At 40.2% G+C, this 23447-nt stretch overlaps 1 protein-coding gene across 1 annotated transcript in view; it reads right to left on the reverse strand.

Moving 5' to 3' along the window:
• Positions 1-23447, reverse strand: part of ARHGAP24 (Rho GTPase activating protein 24) — a 342415-nt gene that overhangs the window by 213403 nt on the left and 105565 nt on the right. The window contains exon 3 of the mRNA XM_030564961.1: positions 645-732. Within this exon, the coding sequence (XP_030420821.1) occupies positions 645-732 (88 nt within the window). The remainder of the gene's footprint in view (positions 1-644; positions 733-23447) is intronic.

Raw genomic sequence — 23447 nt, forward strand, 5'->3', positions numbered from 1 at the left:
ATAACAGAGTGAAAATGGCAAGGTGAATCTAGTAAATTGCAGGATGACTAGGGTTTGGGAAGGCAGAAAGGCCAGTCAGCTCATGGGTGGAGCGAACAGTAGAATTCAATGACAAGGGAGGTGCTCCTTTACCAAACCACCCTCAACTTTTTTAAAAAGGGCCAGAACAGTTTCAAAATAATGGTCCTTAATTGTGTAAGAGCAGGTTCATGCATCGCTAGTCACAATGAAGGATCCTTAATACTGTTAGCCATGCTAGCAGACGGCACTACACCAAACCGGCTGTTAAATCATTTTGCATTCATGGTACCACAGAATGCTCTACCTCACTTTGTGACATTCAGTGTCACAAAAGCATTGCCAAATATGCTTATCCTTCCAGCAGTCCATTTCACACAGTGCCCAGAGCCCTGACTGAAGACCAATTGTACTGTATATTGACAAAGAAGAAATCATGATTTTCCTTCGCAGCCCAGGGGTGAATTAATATATGAAAGACTACATCATTAGCAAAATTAACAATTTTTTTCTCTTACATAGGAACATTAATCATCTTCTGCCTCTGTTCAGGCTGCATAAAACCAGTCATTAGTCAATAGGAACAAAATTTTCAAGACATTTTTATGGGGAATAGAATATCGTACCTGGAATAACTTCAAAGAGGAACTTCCCTGGGCTTTCTTCATTGCCAGGATGCTCAATTACTCTGTTTCCAGGCAGGAAAATGGCACCCTAAAAATCAACAAACAGGATCAGAACTGCTGTCTTGCTCTTACAATATTATTGACTTTTCTCTCAAACTTTGGTATATGAAAATTATTAAAGAAGGCATCAGTAAATGTCTGGAAACCTGGCTAGGTATGGGGAGGGGTCAGCCAAGCTAACTGCTGGTGCCTCCTTATGATGGATGTTCAGTGCAGGTACTCCCATAGGGAATGGATACAGTGATCAGACAAAATGGATTGGTACAAGATTAAAAGGAGGCATTCTTTAAAGGACCTGAGAAAGGGGGTTAGGAGTTCCTATGACTGGTACAGCGAGGAGTTAAACCTCCCTTCCTTTGTGGGCTCCCTTTTAGCCCTGGCATGGGTGGCTGGGGGGAGATGTGGCTGGGTCCCAGCAATGGGTTGGCTGAGACCAGGATGGGGATGGTAGCAGCCCCAAGTATATGGAAAGGGGAATGGAACTACCAGCACTATACCAGTTTATCTGCCACATACTCCCAGATACTTAAGAATAAAGTTGTGACCTAATTAAATCTGCAATCGGGGCTTCTTCCAGCATGACCAGACAATTATACAAACATAGAAACTCCAGCCAGCTGAACCATGAACAACTGCCTGAACTGAACTCAATATATAAAGCCCTGGATTCTCCATGGTAATCTGAAACTGAACTCTGCAGGATCTCTGGATTCTGCAGCACTCTGGTATTGCAGTTTGGAGATCTTGCAGCATATTTAAATTAAAATCTGGATTAAAAAATATTTTAATATGAACAAATGTGATTTCTCCTGTGATTTCTCTTATATGAAATTCAAAATCACTTTCTAATGTTCCCATATTTTCTGTTTTTAATACACTGGCAGTTTCTGGATTGACAACCCATAACTGCATCATAGGGGATTGCTGGAAGTTTGGGCATCTGTGCAGGGGACAATTAGGCATAAGGCACATGGGAAGGTCTGAGAGGAAGTTGTAGATTATGAGATAATCTCAATAGTTAGATGTTACTTCTAAAATCATCAGAATAATTAACAATGTTGAATTTAAATTTATCAATAGAGATAAGATCCCATCCCTATTGCGTCACTTTCTGCAAACACAGCAGGACAACACTGTATTAATTACACACGCTTCACATTTTTAAATTGATCTTCATAACCATTAGAGTTAGAAACATTTTAAAAAAATGAAAAAGCTTTGATTCTAAAGCACAATTCTGTAACAAATTGTGGGAAAGAATTGGTTTTCACAGCACTTTCTGCAGGTACATTTCTCTGCTCTCCACCTCCCTCTTCCATCCTGACCAATAACTAATCACTCTCTTCTTGTTCCTCCCCTTTCCGGGGAATCCTTTGAATCCTGTCTTCAGAGTCAGCCTTCCCATCCTGGCCACTTCAGCTGCATAATGGGGACAATCTCTGTGACATTTGCTGAAAATCTTTATTACATATTTTATACCCTTCAGGTAGTGTCTGGGATTCTAAACTAAATATTCAACCCAAAAAGATTATCAAAACCAGTCTCCTGTTTACCTTGATATCACAACATTAAAAAGAGTTTGTGAGATGCACTTAAGTGAAACCATCATTGAGATCTTTTCCTTTGATACCTATATCTGACAGATACATCATTCCTTCCTATGAGACTTCTTTTTTTTCATTTTCATACGATGTCATATCCTCCCAAGCTTCCAGGCAAGTCACTATTAAACTACGATGAGTTGGACATCAGGGGTAAATTTTCAGAGCAGTATGAAGAGAATTAGATGAATAATCTCAATTAATGGGAGATACATGCCTAATTCCCAATACTCTACAATTGCTACAGCAGGGCATGGCCATATCCTCGAAGTAGGTGAGAGATGACTTATGTAATTCACACATCTAAATAACTGGAGTCCATTTTCCATTGTTCACAATTGAAGAGAACTGAGAATCACAGTGACTGTCATGAAGTCAACTGCATGATTATATTATATACACATGCACACAGACTACAATTTAACATCTGGGGTGAAACAGACAGAGTAGAGCCAGGAAATACATAATTAGCAAAAATTCTCTCTTTAACATAATTGCGACTCTAACAAAGGGAACATAAGGAAATCATCTCAAGTTAACAGCCACCCTGCTGTTTTTAGATCTCTTGCACGCTGAATACCTTCACTAAGCGTGTGGGCTGAAAATCCTTATGGAATTTTGACTGAACTAACAGAGTGCAAGTTCCTGCAGGATCCATGGCCACTCAGAGTTTTCCATTCGTTATCATGCCACACATCAAACCCATGCAGGCCTTCACCTATTCAAGATGGACTCAAGTCCTGCTCCAAGAGCACTGCAAGGTGTTGAACTCTCTCAACTCTCAGTGAACACAGTGGGAGATGAGTGAACTCAGCACCTGGCAGGACTGTACTCAGCACCTCACCAAATGGAGTTCTAGAAGCACAAGCCTTTAATACATGATGCAAAGACTTTTTCAGCTGCAGTGGCACATTAAGATCAATCACATGAGCAGACCTACATTTTTATTTAATAGGGACAGAGGTACACATACTTATTAGCCAGTGCATTATAAACAATAACAGTCCTAGCTGTAACAATTATTGCTTGACAGCAAATACTTGACTGTAATTAAGGTTACACTAGAAGTCTGTCTCTTATCTCATTCACGCTACTCCGATACTGAGGTAACTGTGTTTACATGGAATAAGTCTCAAGAGACCTGGGTTCAGTTCCTGGCTCAGCTACAGACTTCCTGCGTGGCACAGGGTAAATCACTTAATCTACCTTGTGTAGTAATATTTAAACTTAATATAAATCACTTACTACTACTTGTGTAATAATACTTCCTTTCTCCCACCTGTTGCCTGTCTTGTCTATTTAGATTGTAAACTCTTCCAGGCTGGGATTGGCTATAACGTGTTTGTCCAATTCCTCAATCTCATTCGGCATCTCTTAGCACTACTGGAACACAAACGACGATAAAGGTCCATGTAAAGGGAAGATTTGAGCAAATTCTGTTCCTTATGTTATGCTAGGATGAAAGAAATAAAGCTATTTGGCATACAAGTATCTAAAAAAATGATTCAATATTGCAATCTGAAACTTTCCACGTGGCAAGTCCTTACCATCTCTCAATCCAAGTCTCTGAGTCTATCTTTGAATTGGCTTGGAAAATAATTTGTTGGTAGTTCTTTTTGCTCAGAGATTTGGCAGTTCTTTCGTGGCTTCATTACCCTCCCCATCTGTTCATTTCCCTAACCACATATTAAAGACCAACCTAGTTATGCTTCTGGCAATTTTAATATTTATAGCAAAAGTCAAACTTTTCTTGAGCTGCCCTGGATTGTTACCTAATCTTTGTTCTAACGGCTGGCTATTAATGCTGAACATATTTGAATTCCAGTCTCTCTCTAAAGTTCCTCGCAGAGCCCTACAAATGGTGTAGGGCAGGGGTGGGCAAACTTTTTGGCCTGAGGGCCGCACTGGGTTTCATAAACTGTATGGAGGGTGGGTTAGGGGAGGGAGGTGTGGCCTGGCCCACACCTTCTATCTGCCCTCCCACCCCCCGGACTCATGCCCCATCCAATCCCTCCTGTTCCCTGATGGAACCCTAGCAACCTCTGCCCCATCCACGCACTCCCTCTCCCTGTCCCCTGACCGCCCCCAGACTCCTGAAGCCCCATCCAAACCCTCCTCTCATTCCTGATGCCCCCCCCCAGGATATCTGCCCCCATTCAACCCCGTTCCCCCCCTGACTGCCCTGAGCACCATCCACATCCCCGCCCCCTGACCACCACCCAAACTCCCCTGCCCTCTATCCAACTCCCCCTGCTCCCTGCCCCCTTACCGCACTGCCTGGAGCAGCAGTGGCTGGAGGAATTACAGCCATGCCGCCTGACTGGAGCCAGGCCGCCTGACTGGAGCCAGGCCATGCTGTTGCTGCTGCCACCACCATGCAGCTCAGGGCACTGGGTCAGGCTGGGCTGTGTAGCTGCGCTGCCCCAGGAGCTCACAGCCCCACCACCTAGAGCACTGCGCCAGCGGCAGAGTGAGCTGAGTCTGCGGGGGAGGAGGAACAGCAGGGAAGGGGCCGGGGGCTAGCCTCCTAGGCCAGGAGCTCAGGGGCAGGGCAGGATGCGGATGTGGCCCACAGGCTGTAGTTTGCTCACCTCTGGTGTAGGGACATTTGATGGTCTTCACAATCTACACTAGATTTTTGCTCTCTAAATTAACTATTTAAATCCTTCATTCAGATTACATTATGCTACTATTGATTGGTAATGCTCATCATTGTTTCCTAGACCTCCAAACGTGCAGGAAGTACCACCCACCAAAGGATTAATTTTAAAAGCTATTTTCTTTGCAGTTGCATGGAAATAGCATGCTCAAGTGGTAGTTCCAGGTTAATTTTTTGAAGGGGGCAATCGAGTATTTATTCAGCCATTTGAGCATGCAGATGCTAAACTACTTTTGTGCATGTATGTTTTAGGGCCTGAAAAATACACGTGCAGGTGTTTGTGTACATAAATCTGTATGTTCACTAAAGAAGGCCAAGCTACAGCTTGTTTGAAAAAACATTTTTTTTGTATATGCATATATATTTAGTCCTCTAAAACTCACTTTAAGACATATTTCCTTCTTTGATTTGAATGTTCTGTCCTGCCCCTACTTTCACTCCAATCACCACCTTTTATTCCCCCCTCTCGTCTTTTTATTATTACTCTCAACACATTTCTTTGAAGTGTCACTGTTATGATTTATTTTTAGCCCAAGTGTAGGAACTTGGCCAATCATAACCACATATTTGAGCTTCTCTTCTTCCAGGAATATCCCGGTACAGTGAAGTGCTGTGTGTGAATGTGCGAGATCACAGAAATAACTCTCACTAGGTAAATCTTTCTACTTCATTTTTCCTACACCTTTCCCTTTCCTGCTCTGCTGTTGTTTAACTATATATTCCTTTTAGTTTTATAAATTCACTATTCATTTTTAAAACAGTGTAAATTTTTTACTTTTTATCTCTCCTTAATGCAAGTAGAAATAGTAGTGGAAAATAGAGGACATATCTCTAACCAAGCTCTACACCATAGTATCAGTGCACCCTGCATCTCCATAGCCATAGAAATTAAGCCACTAGAAAAAAACCCAACACTAATAACCCACAGTTATCACAACTGAGATAGCCCATGATATGCCAATCACTAGTTGAAATCAGCGTTTTCAGTTATTAAAAACAAGACAAAAGTAAGCAGTGATACACTGTGGTAACATCCACAATGAGGAGTGTGTCATTTTCACAACAGAAGACAAAAAATCTGACAATGTTCCTGTGAAGGCAAGGATAACGACAGACAGAAGAGTCTGGAAGCTTGTCAGAGAAATCAGAAAAAAAGAAAAGGAAGAATTAATAAACAGCACGTTGCCCCAAAACTGTTTCCAAAAGGAGCTGCAGCGTAAGTCTGACTCTAGATTGACTTGTTAGCCTACGATTCTGATACTTGTTAGCCTACGATTCTCTACCTGTGGGGCACCGCATCACAGGAGACTAAAGAAAAGGCTGTTTAACTGTTCATCTTATTCAACCACAGATCACCACATAACATTAAACAAAAAACACTTGCTTTAGTTGGATCCATGAAAGATTAAAGGAACTGATTTATGGAAAGGAGTTTATCCTCACACCTGCTAACTTACCTCATTACTGCATTTATTCACCTAGGGGCAGATTTCTGATACCCTTTATCCACACAGAGCAGTAACATAGTCTACAAGAAGACCCATTTCAGTTGATGGAACAAAACCGCACAGAAATACTCAGCATGAGTAAGTATACCAGAATTTAAGTCTTAAAAATAAGTTCTAGGAGCAGAACTCATCACCTTTTACATCATCTAATTTCCCACCTTTTCATCTAAATAAATGTATATAGCATGTCTAATCTTGCAGGTTTTACTCAGTCCTTGTTCAGGCAAAATTCCAATGGGAGGTTTTCTTCAAACCTCTTTCATTTTTTCAATTGCCTTCTTCCTATATTTCTGAAAGATTCTGAACTGTTTACTCTTTGACAATGGCATTTTCTGTTCACAAGAACATTATATATATATATATATATTTTTCTCTTTTTTTCTTTTTTAATTCCTGTTAGGGCCCAGAGATCTGGTTTGATCTTATTTTTTATTTCCACAGCTACACAGATCTCTTGAGGTGAGTGTCTTGTTAAAATTTTCTTCCATTAAATCAATCCAATCCATGTAAATTTCCATAAAGGGTTTTCTATATCTGATTAAGGATTGAAGGATTAAGCTCAATACATGTATAATAACTGCAGCTGGTCAAAATGATTTTTTTTTTGCAAATATAATTTTTGTTGTGTGGATTTTGAAAAGGAACAATTTTATTCAAAAGCTCGTAAAAAAGATTAATAAAAAAATTAGGGATTTTGGCTTCCCCATTTTGCGCCTGAAAAGGGAAAAGGAAGTGACAAGGGAAAACAGGGGGGGCACCTAAACTAAAAATGTAAATGTTATTACAAAAAAAATTGTTTTTGAACAAAAGGCCGTTTTTCAAAAATATTTCCCACTAGCTTTAATTGAGAGCCTTATGCAGTTAATATCTAGCTATACACATTGGGATCAATCTTTCTCTCATTGAAATCAGCTGGAGCTCTGAAGTTGGCCTCAATAAGCGAAGGTACGTTATAACATTTGTTAAAATATATTGAGTTTGTTCAGGCATTGGGCTTTATATGGCAAAGCCCAATGCCAAACTTAATCCCCAATCCTGAGAGACCCTGGGCACTTCCTAGAAATGCTGAGTGTCCTCAGGTGCAACAATCTCAGCACCTCACAAGATCAAACTTATACAAAACAATTTTTCAGAAATGTATTTTTCCTCCCTGGTGTATTTAAGCCTACTTTTCCTATATGCTAATAATTCCTTCATGACACCTCTGGTTGCTATCCCAGAAAAGAGAGAGAAGGGTTTTTGTCACCTTTCTACAAGCAAATTTGTTCTACTGGGGAAAAAAACCAAAACCTTGTGGTTTGTTTTCCACAGTTTCCTTACCATTAATACAGCTTTACAGAATTATTCATTGAACATTAAGCAATAAGAGGCCAGACTAGATAATCAGGATGGTCCCTTCTGGACCTGGCATCTATGAATTCCACACGTAGGACGTGCCTACACTTAGAGTGCCATGCAGATGGGGTGAAAGTAAAATTGAATTCCTACCAGTATGGGGCTGGCTCTGTTTCCCCACCCACCCTGGAAGGCGTAGGGCCTCAGGCAGAAGAATTTAAAGGGCCTGAGGCTGCTGCTCCTTTTGCCCTCCCTCCACCTGTCGGTGGCCAGGAGAGGAGGGGGTTTGCAAAAGGTGCAATGACATTAAAGCGCTGCCACGACAGCCCTTTAAAGTCAGCTGTATGGGCCGGTACCGGCAGCCACTTTTTACCAATATGCCATACCGGCCTGTACTGCCTTACTTTCATCCCTGCATGCGGGGTAACAGACACTGCACTCCCAGCTAACACGGAATAAATATCAGTGTAGACATAGTGTGTAGAGTAGGGATCTATAGGGGAAGATATGTAGTCTGCAATGGCTCTCTACATACCCAAGGGGATATGCAGTCTACACGGGCTCTCTATACACCCAAGCAATGCCTCCTATACTACATGCCTCATGTCTACAGGCAGCGTAGTTTCCCGCTGCCAGTGCCTTTCCCAGCTGCCTCCCACTGCTGGATTCTTTCCTCACTGCAGTGAAAGGTGGGGAGCAGGGAGCTGCCAGAGCCTTTCCCCAGTGTCTCAGCCTTTCACTGTGGCATGTAGCTATGCACCATGGAGACAAGTGTTGACACAGCCAGTTTTTCATGGCAGCGTGTAGCAGCACTTCTTGTGCCTGTACTCTCATGTAGCTGTAAGTATAGACGTAGCCTTGATCGGACAAAAGTTGTGATTCTCATTTCTTCAGGGTTTTTTGTGGCAACCACTTTTAAAATGTTTCAGTTAAAAACACACTCAGATAATCCACATTAACTGTAAAATACAGTGGGGAATAAAAGCCTTAAAATGAGAAAGTTAAGGCTCCTATAGAACCATTAACTTATCTACATTGCACCATTGTCTGTATCTCAGAGCATGCATTAAACATGATAAATAATATATTTCAAGGGCAAAATTATCCTATTTGTAGAATGGCCACGTTTGGAGTTGAATGCCCTGGGATAGCATAGATAAGATAAGCCATGGAGCGGGTACGGAGGGAATGCTTCACATTTCTTGTGTACTATGGAACATACACCTGCTGCTGCTTCTTTAACTAACCTTCTGATCAGTGGTGGTAAGTAGGGGACATGGCCATAAGTCCACCCCTACATAGAGCCAGGGGCCCAAACTCAAGTGTACGTTGGAGCTCTACAGCAAGCAATGGAGGCTGCTGCAGTAAACGCCTTCAGCAGTGGCTGTAGTGAACTTACGCAAGTGCTACACACCCTGGCCTGAAGCTGAAGGCAGAAAAATATTCTCTCCCTCTAAACTCCTGTCTTATTTCCTGGCAAAAGTCCCACTTATTTGAACTGTGCGCGCAGACTGGAATATGGGCACAATCTGCAGAGTTATTTTTTTAAAAAACAGAAAATACAAGATATGCACAGCGTGGCCAAGTTAATGTCACTGGGGGGACTTAAGCTTTTACATTGCTTGATTTAATTGTAATTGTGCAGCTTTAGCATTGCATTAATACAGGTCTTGCATTTCATTTCCTAGGATTATTTTTAAAGGGATAAAGAGGAAAAGGAAACCAAGGGCTTGTCTACATCAGAAAGTTGCAGCGCTGGTGAGGGAGTTACAGCGCTGCAACTTTGAAGGTGTACACATCTGCAGGGCATCACCAGCGCTGCAACTCCCTGTTTGCAGCGCTGGCCATACTCCCGTTTTGTCTCGGGTGTAGAGGATCCAGCGCTGATGATCCAGCGCTGGTAATCCAATGTAGACACTTACCAGCGCTTTTCTTGACCTCCGTGGAAGGAGGAAGCCTCTGGTAATCAAGCTGGTCTCCTTTCCCGGTTTGCTCTCTCGTTCCCGGAACCCCGAGCAAGCAGGTCTCCTTCCTTGCGGTTTGCTGGGTGGCTCCGGGAACGCGAGAGCAAACCGCGGCGAAGCTGGTCTCCTTTCCCGGTTTGCTCTCGCGTTCCCGGAACCCCCCTTGAAGCCGCCCAACAGCGCTGCAGTGTGGCCACATCTAACAACACTTGCAGCGCTGGTTGCTGTAAGTGTGGCCACTCTGCAGCGCTGGCCCTATACAGCTGTACTAATACAGCTGTAACAATCAGCGCTGCAAAATTTTAGATGTAGACATGGCCCAAGTGCCTGCTCACTAGCTAGTTCAGTCACAGTGTCCTAGCAATTTGGGAAAACTACACTTACATGCTGTGTATGCACATGTGTACTGATTACATTCTATCCAAACCTATGACAAGAGTTTGGGGCATGTCACAATCAGGCCTTTGGACAGTTGCACAATATAAGTATGTATTGGGAAGAGATTTTCCATTGCTGATGCTCCAAACAGCATTTTTTAAAACAGTCACAACACTTCATTAACATAAAATCAACATTTTAATCCTAGCATTTCCAAAAAGATTATTTCCATGGTAAGTTGGAACTCTCCAAGTTCACACGTTCTTGAGTTATCTGAGGAGAAAAAACGATTAAGAATAGGAAAATGTATATTTTTATCACCCTTTTATAAGTCAGAAGTGGCTAACCAAAACCATCTCAACATTTCAAAAGAATAATACAAAACAAAACAAAAATCACCTTGCAGACACCAAGCATGGAAAGTTGCAGCATAAAGGGAAACTTTTCTGAAAGTTATAAGCAATCAGAAATATGAAGTTATAATGGAAATCATTTTGTAACCTTGGCTATAAGCAGTTGGTGACACGTATAATAAATAAAATTTAAGACAAGGAGAGTTTTCATGCCTGATTCACATTTCCATTTGAAACTGTTTTTTTTAAACTCACTCTACATAGAAAATACACAACACTGGATATAGGTTTTGGAATAAGTGTCATTCATTGGACACTGGATCAGGAGCATGAATAAATGCATGCGTAAAAGATACCCAAGAGAAATAATTAAATTTTTTTTTAAATTAATCAAATGTATCATATGCAAAACCAAGCTGATCTAATCTACAGAATTATAAAATAAAATAAAACTACAGATGAGGGAATTGGTGAAATATGTATTTAACTTCCCAGTTTATCATTAGCATAGGTGATAAACAGCTTTATTTACAGTACTCATACCTTTTGATTATTGGATGTAAAAGAGCCTTTAATGCTTATTTTCTATATTTTCAATGACATATCTCTGACAAATTAGAGAAAATAATGACTAAAACCAGAACAAGACAGTCATAATATTTATAATCCATATCTGTTGCAAGTTCATCTCCTCCTGCAACTTGAAGCCTACATCCATGTTTAAGTGACATCTACCTTTATATTAAAGGTTTCAGAGTTGTAGCCATGTTAGTCTGTATCAGCAAAGACAAGGAGGAGTCCTTGTGGCAAGTTGGAGACTAACACATTTATTTGGGTATAAGCTTTCATGGGCTATATCCCACTTCCTCAGATGCACGGAGTGAAAAAAAGTAGGCAGGTATAAATATACAGCACGTGAAAAGATAGTAGTTGCCTTATGAAGTGGAGAGTCAGTGCTAACGAGGCCAATTCAACTAGGGTGGATGTGGCCAATTCCCAACAGCTGACAAGAAGGGGTGAATATCAACAGAGGGAAAATCACTTTTTGTAGTGCTAAAGATTGGCCTCGTTAGCACAACAAAAAGTAAGTTTCCCTCTTTTCATGTGCTGTATATATATACCTGCCTACTTTTTTTCACTCCACGCATTTGATGAAGTGGTTTATAGCCCATGAAAGCTTATGCCCAAATAAATTTGTTAGTCTCTAAGGTGCCACAAGGACTCCTCGTTGTTTTTATTTATATTAAAGGATCCCAGATGGAAACAAGGCATACAAGGGAATCACTGAGCTTCATAAAGAAAAGATGCACTTGAATGGTAATTTGGGTTATTTTGCTGTCTGTCCACAGATCTGTTGTTGGAAACAAACAGATATCAAAGAGAAAAAGTTATTTTTAAATATAGTTTTGTTTGTGCAACATGCACCTGGCTTCTTTAGTCTGAGGGGGAAAGTTTTAAAGAAAATGAAACTAAGGACTTTTTTTCACTTCCCATTCTGTCTGGTTTCACACAAATCTGGATGACATTTACTTCCCCTTTTGATAAGTTCTGTAACTATTTATATAGCATACCAAGAGTATCAGAGAGTGAACACTTTATGGTGTCTCACCATCTATCAGAAAGTTTCATATGAGCATTCAGGCAATCAGAGAATAAATCTGTAGACTAAAGAAAGCCCATCCCCCACTGTGGCATACAACTGAACTACAGTGAATGTTGACAACTTGCCTTCCCTCTCATTACTCAGTTGCACTGGTGGGCCCATGTGTATAATATATGATCTTTCTTTAGTGCTTGGATAAACCATGAATTTTCCAAAGTGCTTGAAGTGTTGTACAAGCTTCTGAAGTTTCCAAAACTTAAGGATCCATTTTTTCCCCTTGACCCTCTGCTAATAGAGGTGAGAGAGAGAGAACAACTACTTGGGAAAAAAATCTCAGACCTAAGAAGGGTATTCATCTTGCTCAAAAAAACCTGGAATAGATTTCCAGGGAGGGTGAGGGTGTGGTGGCAGGAGGGGGCAGAATGATTGCTTTGAGAGGCTATCAAGAAAGGGAAAAATGTATTTTGCCTAATTTCAAGCTCATTTGAACACTGTGGGTTCAAAAGTCTGACACTGTCTCTCATGTTATTGGACTCTCATTCCACCGCTGAAAAAAGCAGCAGCATGGGGGAAGAGAGAAAATCTCATGAAACACATACACTATGGGCTAAATTCTGTGTTCCCTCCACACACCCTGTGCCACTCTCTTGACCCTCCCCTCTGCCCCAAGTGCCAAATTTGGGTCACTATTTATATACATGTTCTTGTGGCAAGCACGCGGGGGACAACACACATAGTCCCATCAACAGCTCTAGCAGTGTGCACTTGAAGGAAGAGAGAAAATGGAGCAAAGCTACTGCACTCATCAGGGTTCTGCAGCCTGACTTTCTACTTTCTCGGAGATTGCTCAGCCCCACCCTGGAGTTTGAAGAGCTTGTTCTGGGAAAAACTTAGAACCCCGTTCAATGCTCATCTCCCCTAAGCCACCCAAAGGAGATCTACTACCAAACTGACCTCTATAGCGCATAGAATACATCACAGCAGGCAGGAAGGTCTGGTTAACTTAAGAATGTGTGACCTAGTTTTTAATCAGACCCCAAAGCCATCAACAGGAGAGGGGTGGGCGGGAAAATCCCTGGTTAATATCTTGGCAGCACATCATTTCTACAAACCAAGTGACACCGAAATGGTAGCCGAATAATTTTTTCCTAGAAATGAGAACGTTACATATTAGAAGCCTCTAACACAGGAAAATTGCTTCTCAGTAAATTAAGTGACTGATGAAATATTTTGTTCTATGGGAAGTGGATTTAAGGACACCAGGCAAGTTTGGATTATAAAATTAATTTGACAGTATGAACTCACAGCTGCAATATCTCAGTTGTACTCTCCAAGACACACTGTATCCTTCTCTAATCCCCTGTAACACTCAAGGCATTCTTCTGCAAATGCATATCATACTAAGCAAGCAACAAGAGCAAGAATATCTACCGCATAAGTGTCTCATGACAGTCAGATGACAGAGTATTTTTCATTTTGTACTTTCTATTCAGCACAGTAAGATTGGTGCATCAGCTGTGTAATTTGTTCACCTGTCATATCCCGTTAAGTTTCTGATACCTGAACACACTATTCAAGCCCTGTTTGATCTTCATTCCCTGCACTAGACCTATTTGTCATCAAATGTTCAAGACCAAACAGATTTTCCCCAGGGAAGCTGATTAGCCATTGAGTTTGTCTCCTTACGAAACTCCGTATATTTTCTTTCTGCGCTCGATATTTCTTAACTTCTCCCTTCCTCTGTTATTTTCATTTTGTAACTGTATTACTGAACACTGTAAAACACTTTGAGATGCAGTTTGTAGGAAAGTGCTATAAAATTATGGGCCTGATTATGCAACTGTTAGATTGAGCAGCATTTATTCACTACTGACTTCAATACAACGACTTTCCAAATAAATGATAGTGAGAGAGTAAGGATTGCAGCATTGGGCCCTATAGTTTTAGAGTATGCCATTATTATTTATTTGTACTTCAGTAGCATCCAAAGGCACCAATCAGGATTCAGGACCTTACTACAGTAGTCATGATACGTGCACATAGTAAAACAATCCATGCCACAAACAGCAATTAGGGTTGCTGATACTCCAGGATTGTCCTGGAGTCTCCAGGAATTAAAGATTAAACTTTAATTAAAGATGCTGCCATGTGATGAAACCTCCAGGAATTCATCCAACCAAAGCTGGCAAATCCAACAGCAATCTAAATGAACAGGTCAGACAAAGGTTATGAAGACGCTTTGGCAAGTAACATAAAGAAGCATCATAGATTATGCTGAATTTTTCTGTTCTATGGGACTGAGGACACATGACTAACATTAATAGTTATTTGTTCTTTTTGCAGCATCTTGAAGGAATATCTGGTTTCCCTTTACTCCTATTAAGGAATATATTTATGGATAAATATGCTTTTGTACAGGCTAATGTCTTAACTAGGATTTTAGACTCTCTTTGGCAGAGGTGCTGCTTTGATCAAGTGTCCTAAGCTTTAATACTTTAGTCAAACATTAATGATACATCAATTATCACATATCCAGAAAAAAAACAATTCATATGGTATGCTCTCCATGGTTCCATCTGCACAAGTGGCTAGTCTTAATATGTTTTAAGACACTTACTGGCAGCTCCAGAAATAAAGAATCACTTCAACTGCATTCCCAATTCCATGGGAAGAGTCTGAATGTATTGTCATGAAGCCACATCTTTATTATCTCAGATAACAGCATTTCACAGACCTTAACTAGTCTATGTAAGTTTAACTATTCATTCTTTTTTCCCTTACAGAATATCATTTGAAGAGAAGATCTAAATCAAGTAGCCAGCAGTTCTCACTTCTTCTATTCTCCCCAGCCTTCTTAATCATTTGTACCATTTCTATATTATCGACTTTTCTTTCCACTTTACAGTAGACCTGCTGTCTTAAAATATATTTTTCCCTATCTGATTTGAAACCTCCGTGGGAGATTTTATTAAAGTTGTGTACAGTTTCAGAAAAACTATGAGTTTTGCTTCATGTAGATGCTTTTTTCTTCGTCCTTACTTGGAATTTGATTAACCATAATATCACAGAGTTTTCTATGCTGGTATGGTAGCAAAAACTACAGTGCATGTGCTAGTGAATGATCCCTATTCAAATGTGGTTGACTGAACTGAGGAGTCTAAAACAGGGTGGGATTTGCAAAATGGCTAAACACTGGACAAATTCAGCTCCAATTTTGCTCAATGATAAAATTCACATTGACCTCCATGGGAGCAGTCAGGGCTAAGCACTTCTGAACATCCAACCTCCTATTTTCAGATCCGCCACATCTTCCCAGATCCCAACAAAGTCAGTGGCAGCTGCAAACGTGCAGCACCTCTAAGAAATTACACTTGCAATTTAGGTGCCTAACTTTAGGAATCCATAGTTAAACATTGTAATCATAGATCTCATTAGCTTACTGTGAGAGCGTGACATTTATCAATTTTGTCTCCTTTAGGGGAGCATTGTTATTCTGCATTTACTGAAGGAAAAACTGAGGTACAGACTGGCTAAGTGACAGGTCTAAATCACAATGCAAATCTGTTGCAGAGTTGAAAACAGAACCCAGATTATCGGTTTTCTGAGCTTTGTTTTACACCAGTCTTGCTTACAATTATGCAGTTTATAAACAATATTACATGCTGTGAAAGCAAAATGACTCTCTGACTCCCCGGCTGCCAAAAACAGAATAATCTACCAGAGGTCAGAGCGTCACTGCAACATCACTTCAGCCTCTACTGAGAGAATCTCAGATATCAGTAGGTGTGACAAAAGCATACAAACATTTCATGGGATTAGGCTTCAACCTGGAGCAACCATTATGCCTATTAGATCTGACTGTTTGTGCCAGTCATTATCACTACATTACATGCATTACATTAACTAACAGTTGATTTTAAAACATTCTACAGTCACTTACTTTGTTTCCTGCTGTTATAATCCATCAAATAATTTAGCAGTGATTGCATAGCAACAAAATTACAATCTAATAGTTACAGCCTTGCACGGTCACTCCTGGTAATTTTGAACCAAACAGGGCAAATGTTCTGCCTTCTGATCTTTGCTGGTATTTTAAAACTGAACATTCTTCTTCTCTTCAATTCAAGGGGTAGATGGTTTTCTAATGAAGATGTTTTCCTCCCTATGTACTTGGGGGATTTTCTGTCTCATCGCTGGATATTTTATAATGAAAGCAAATGTACAGACACTGCACCATATCTAATACTAAACATTTTGAAGAGTTAGTCTACACACCAGCTTGCACTGGTTTAATTTAAACCAATTCAGTTAAATCAGTACAATTTTGTGTGTGGACAAACTTCTGTGGGTTTAAAAGGGGTTATGTTGTTTCAGGTTGGCCCTGTAAATTCACAGGGGTAAGCTAAACTCATATAAGCTGGGTTTAAATGGTTTTAAGAAGGCTCACATTCAAAGCTGCACTGATTTAACTAAACCTGTTTTTTTTTTTTAAATCACATCTTTGGTACAAAGCAGTGCAAGAAAGTCTGTAGAATGGAACTATAAACCTTAGAGCAGGATTTTCTCAAACGTCATTGCACCGTGACCCCCTTCTGACAATACAAATTACTACACGACACCAGCACAGGGGACTGAAGCCTGAGCCCGTCCCAGCCCCACTGACTTGGGTTGGGGGTAGGGATGGAAAACTTCAGCCCCAGGCAGGGGGCCTGTAACCTGAGTCCCAACACGCAGGGCTGAAACCCTTAGGCTTCGGCCTTGCATGGTGCGGCTCAGGCCTAGGCTTCAGCCCTGGGCCCCAGCAAATCTAAGCCAGCCCTAGCAGTCCTGACCCACAGTTTGAGAACTGCAGTCCTAGAACCTTGCTCCTGAAAGCTGCCCACGTTACAAATCACATTAAGCCACATCTAAATAAAAACATTATTAATGGTTGCAAAATCGAGCACTCAAAAATAAGAAAATGCCAGAATGAAGGCACCCCTTGCATGTATGCATTATGACTCAGTCTTTATGCAATCACATACTATGTTTTCCACCGGAATAGAATTTGGGGGAGGGGGATCTCTGTTAAACAAGGCCTAGGTGTTTATCTGCTCACATTAAGGACAATTAGACTAATTTTTTAAACTAATCAGTCAGAGTTCCCCTTTATGAGTTTGGTTAACCCCGGGTTTAAAAGAAGGGAGCCTCTTCACATTAAACACTAATTGCCAGGTGTATCCCCTTAATCCTGAATTTTTTATCTGGAAATTCAGGGGTAGGAGATAGGGAAAGTCACTGGGAGAGAGATAGGTGTGTGCATTATATATATATATATATATATATATATATATATATATATATTACACGCACATTGATGAGAAGAAGTGGTTGAGGGAGGAGGAGATCTTGGATAGGTAAGCGGAGCAGCGGAAAGACTGACTTGAGAGATGTCATGAGCAGGGATAGAGCAAAAATTAATAATTCTGTATGGAGAAGTTCAAGATTACAGGGTTTAGACTCAGTATTTTGGAGATTCTACAGGCACTTTATAATGAAAAAATTAGAGTCTTGTTACCATCTATGGAATTAATTTGCAGGGGTTAATTTACTTACAAGAATGGTTCCCTACTGTTCCCTGAATGTAAAAGGAACAGAGAAAGAATTACACATCAACATGAACACAGCACTGTATTTAAAGACTAATGAGTTGGAGCAAAGCTTATTCTCCAGCTTTCACACAGATCTGTGTGCATGAAAATGCTCATTAAAATTAGATGTCATACTACACATTATGTTTTATTCAATGGACAACAATGGTTTTGGGGGTGTGGAACTGCTGAATTACCAGAGAAGACAGATATGTCTCAGCTGAACTGTACTTAATATAGATCTTGTTTATAAGAAATTAACAAGTTATTGGCGAGAGCTAATTCATCCCTCTTTCTGAAATGACTACCAAGAAAGAAAGGGCCATTAAAACAGCAAACATTGTCATTTAAACATACCATATATAAGGAAGAAGACTCCTGCCTCCACAATTTTAAAGGCCTCATCCCAAGAGAGAAATCTTGAGTTTAAAGAGACTTTAAAATGGATAACTAAAAGCCGTGAAATTATTGCCCAAATATTTGATACTCTGGAGCAGATAAAGAATTTCAAGTATTGACCACACATTTATATAATTCAGGTCTCAAATGACAGCTGCAGAAATTAAAGTCTTGACATTAAGAAGCAGCAGAGGGAGATAACTCAGTGGTTATGGCAGAGCAAGCTAAAGAAAGTAACTCATTAAATGTTGGACTAGATATTGTTGAAAGTAAAATTAGGCGGAGGATACATGAAAGAATTTCATATCCCACAGCTGAGCTCAAAGAGAGATTCCAAGAGCTTTCTGGCAAAATGGTTGCTTCAAATTCTGGGGAGTCACCACTTGCCTATCCACTTTGATTTAAATGCACAGTTTCTTACACTAGGCCAGTCAAAAAACAGCAGTCATTTCATATTAGCCACAGTTTAAGGGCCAAATCTAAAGTCCTTACTCCTTTTTTTATTATAATTATTCCTTAATTAGATAACTCATGCCACTCTGGATTAAAATAACCAACTTTCATTCATCAATTATCTTTTATACAACGTTATTTTAGTAATATTATCCAATTATTAAAATCACTGGATGCACCACAATGATCAGTGATGCAAAGCACAACTAAAGCTGGCTTAAATGGCCAAGCGAGGATTCCTCTTGCACAGCCAAACCCTGCAGTAGTGTCAATCAGATGAACCATTTTTGTTCCCCTGCATGAACCACCTTTGTCGTAACTTGTGCCTAACACAGTTAGTCATGAGAAACTGGCCAATAGCGGCCAGTCAAAATGCGAGATTTACTAATGTCATTTGCAAATTATAACATTTTCCCTTTCTATTTTTAGCAATAAAAACAAATTGTCACATTGCCACATTCCCTCATTGTCCCCCGTTTTCAGCTTTCCTCCCTCCCCATTTCTGTGTTTCACAGTTTGTGCAGAAGGATTTATTTTTTTAAAACAATTGGTCCCCTTGATTCTCTGGAGGGCAGTGGAACAGTCCTTCTATATTCCTCACACACTTCCTCTCACTTTCCTTCCTTGCTCCCCCTTGACTATTCTAGCTCCTTACCGCTCTGGCTTCTTCCCCCTCCTTTGTGGCTTCCCATTCTTCTGAGAAGACTCTGTAGCTTAAACATAATAGCTACATAACGGAGTCATAAGCAGCTGCTTGTTTAAACAATCAGGTAAGTCGAAACAAAACCCTCCACTGGACTGAGGTAGAGAAAGGCATGCTGAGCTGCTGGGAGGCACCATGCAGCTGCTGTTGCTCAGAAGAGAAAAAAGATGGGCCCTAGAAGAATTTATTGAACCCCTTTTCCTTGTTGCACAATACTGATGTGTAAATGGAAGAAGACACTCCAAGGTGTAGTTGTGTATGGATACTGCCACTTGGCAGTTGGTCATAGCATTCAGCTCTCCACACCATTCCTAAAAACTTACCAGAGGCAAGTGACTGATGCATGCTCTTTGTGCAGGCCTGCTGCACAAGGAGAATTTCACATTCTGGCATTCAGGGCCTCCAAGGCCTTTTGCCTCATTCTTACCTCTTCAGTGTGGGCTTCAGACATGTGGCCTCATGGGGGTCTTCTGCACTGGAATGGATTTCACCATAAGTGCAGTCTACTCTGCCTTATAGTACTCAGTGTATTCCCCCATATGTCTAAGTTTTTCCCACTGACACCTAGAGCATCCTAGTCCTGTTTTGAACTCTTCTTACAGAGACAGAGACCTTATTCCACACGTCACCTTCCATTTCAGCAGCTCGAGTTTCTTGCGGCTCAAGTGATGTGACCTTTGGCCTTCTTAGGCTCCTGGTAAAGAGCTGGCTGGCCTTCATGGGTGTACTCAGGCTTGTAGAAGAAAGCCCACGTTTGTAGCTGAGTTGTAGCAACTCCTAGCTGAGCTGTAGAAAACTCGGATGGCCTTCTTCACCAGTTTGCTGCAACTCTAATTGAAAGATCAGAGTTGCCCCATTTAGAAGCTTTTGCTAAATGATTCTCAGAGCTCCTGAAATAAGTAGAGCTGCAGCAAAGAAAAATGACAGCATTAATTTGACTTTTTTTGTGCTGAATACAGAACAGTTCATTAAAATCCTAAACAGGTGGCAAGTCTGGCAGCCCTACTGTGTGTATGCTGTAGACAGATTTATTATGCCTTTCATTCTAAAATATTTATGCAGGATTAGATTTAGTGAGATAAATTACCTTGCTCACAAGAGCATCCTGTTCAAGGCTGCTGTGATAACTGTCATATCAATCAAATTATGCTGCAAAAATGTTACCATCAATTTTAAAATTATCATCAATTATTTATAACTTTGGTATTCTTTTCATTAGTTTTCTATTTCAATTTTGGAACAAGCCTGATCTCATTTTACTTGGCAGAGGAAGATGGCCCTACAAAACATGGAAAGTAAATAGAGTAACTCAATCTAACTATTGGCTATAAAGGGGGTTAGTTAGATATTCAGAGTAAAGCAAACAATCACATATGAATAGCATATGAACATTGGTTCTAACTGTGCTGCATCACAAACACTAGCTAGGGATATGCAGGCATATAGACCAGGATAAAACAGAAGTAGCTTCAGATTGTTATTGAATGAAGTAAACAGCAAGCAGAGCTAAGCTGCTTGTGATGGAATGAAATGCTCAAAGCTAACTAATGTTTCCAACATTCAGGGTATCCACTGTTACTTTGTTGCGACGACATGAGACCTGCCAGGATGTGAAACAAGGTGAGAAGGGATGTTGAATTTTTTTTAAAAGCATTTCTGTTCACCTTTAACAGAAAGTGTGGCATTGTTTCAACTGTGCTCACGCAGTGGAATGAAGCACAACTTTGAATGGCTGGATTTGATTTACTTTCAAATTTTGTTACTCAGACTTGGAGTCTGTTTTTGCTTTGTATGACCAGAAACAACTATTCTGAATGGACTCCTGTTTTGTTGGGTAATTTGAAAGTGATACAGATTACAGGATAATTTCCTCCCGGCCTCTGAGATTTGCTGCTGCTTTTATCCCATTCAAAAGGTTTACTAGTACCAACAGAGTCACAACAAGGAGAATTCCTGACAGTGTTTGGAAAATATCCAACTACCCCAAAGTAAGTGAATGATTGTTTGAGAGTGTATTTGTTTTTTGGGGGGAAAGGAAGGAAATCAGGTATACATTAGGGAAAGTACTTAATGGCTCAGATCAATACTTGCTTCTAATGCAAAAAGTTCTGATATTCACTTCAACCTTTTTCAGATGTGTCCAAGGAAAGCAATCTTAAGAGCTTTCCTACATCCCACTGTAAGCTGTTGGGCCGTCTCATCAGCCCAGGACAGATCAATACAACACAAAAATTTGTCTCAGGCGCTTGCCTCTGGGCACAATGTATTGGCTCAAGAGAAAATTTTAAGCAAACTGCCAAAATAAAAATAATTACTCTGTTTCACATGGGCTACAATTCACAGAGCTTATTCCTCACCCCTCTCAGCCCTTCTGGGCCCTTCACCTTACCCTTTCACTCCTCTGGCACCATCTGACCCTTTTCCCCAAAGACACAACTGAGAGGTTGCTACTTGCTAATAAGTCACAGGCTGGGCTCAGCCCCAACTCCTCTTAAAAGCTTAGCTATCCTGTGACACACACTACCAGTATTTCTCTGGCTAACCCACAGGTATATATCTCACTAGTTCCTGTGCCATAACGTTAATACAATAAAAGTGTTCTACTATGTCCCCGTGTCTTCTGTTTTGTGCTGAAAGTTATTGCTGTGGTAGGATGGGACACCTGATAGGCTCTACGGAACATCTAAAACCAAATACTTGCATGGAACAAAGGCCATTGCTGAACAGAATGGTGTGTGCCTTCATTATTATTTACTCAGCACCCCAAAAGAGTGTGAGGTGCTATGCAGAACATAGAGTAAGACAGGTCCCTTCATTGAAGAACACACCATGCACAAATAATATATTCAGTAACTCAAACTCAGAGAGAAAATTCACTTCCTATGAACAGCTGCATCAGCCCATTTCTGAACAGATTTGTGTTACGAAAGCAAAGACTACTTTCTTTAATATGAAGTAAAAAATTCTGTCTCTAAACAGCCCGTTTCCCTTCTCAGAAGAAGAGTTTGTTCTGATTACTCTTAGTGGGAGGGTTTCTATGGTTTTTTTTAAAAAATGATTTGCTGATAAGATTTTGTTCCACTTTAGGGGACTGAGTAGATTTCTATCTTGGAACACAAATTTATACTGTAATGTAATGACCTTCCTCTTGAGTAATAAAACAAAGGCTCATGTCTTCAGCTATGCAAAGAGTACAAAACAAGCAGCTAGCACTAAAAAGAATGCAGATGTTGGAGAGATGATTCTTCAACATAAATGTCTATATCATAGAGAATCAATATGAGTGGCTATATCAAAGCTTTCAAACATACCAATGGAAGCTCAGCCACTTGCTTGATATTCTGCACACCTTCCTCATCAGTTCATCTTCACTGACATGCTGTCTGTTTCTTAGCTTTCATTCAAGACCTAAGATATGTCTAGCCTGTAGCCATTTAAATACAAGTGCCATTCAATAGAATGGTAAGAATCTTTATGGGATTCTTGTCCATCTTTAAATGGCTTGAGGCAGCTACAGTTTCTATTTAAATAGTCTAATATAGTCTAACAGTATAGGAACTGTCATGCTTTTTTGGATTTGTGATACTCATTATTATTCCAATCTGTCCTGGGCACCTGTTGTATTATGCAATGTACAAGACAAAAGAAGGCTCTGTCCTTGCCCCAAAGATACATTTACAAGTAAGACGCATTGGATATAGAGTGATACTGAACACATATTTTTCACCTTTCACACTTTAAATAGTTAACAATCCATTTTCTGCCTTTCAATATCATCTTTTAAGCTGAGTTGAGCAATGAGTCCAATGACATATACTGAGTTTCTATTAAGAAAAAGCAGCAGTTAATCAATTGCCCTAGTCTTCAAAGGAAAAAAAAGACATTAATCTGGACTACACATTCTCTCTGATGAAATTGAAGTGTAATATAACGTGATCTAACTGAACCAAGGTTCAAGTACCTCATATCAATCGGTATGATGCACTAGCTTTTTTTTTTGTCCATTGCACCTGCTTTTAAAGAATTACAGTTTTTAAAAGTAGTAAGCATGTTCACCTGCCTAAGGCTAAAAAGGGGTGAAATGTTTACTACTCTTTAAGAGATGTTAAGCATGATTCTTGTCCCACACCAGTTTTACTTAAGTGTAGCTGATTAAT

This window comes from Gopherus evgoodei, chromosome 5, assembly GCF_007399415.2.
Source record: "Gopherus evgoodei ecotype Sinaloan lineage chromosome 5, rGopEvg1_v1.p, whole genome shotgun sequence".
In the NCBI taxonomy this organism is placed as follows: domain Eukaryota; kingdom Metazoa; phylum Chordata; order Testudines; family Testudinidae; genus Gopherus; species Gopherus evgoodei.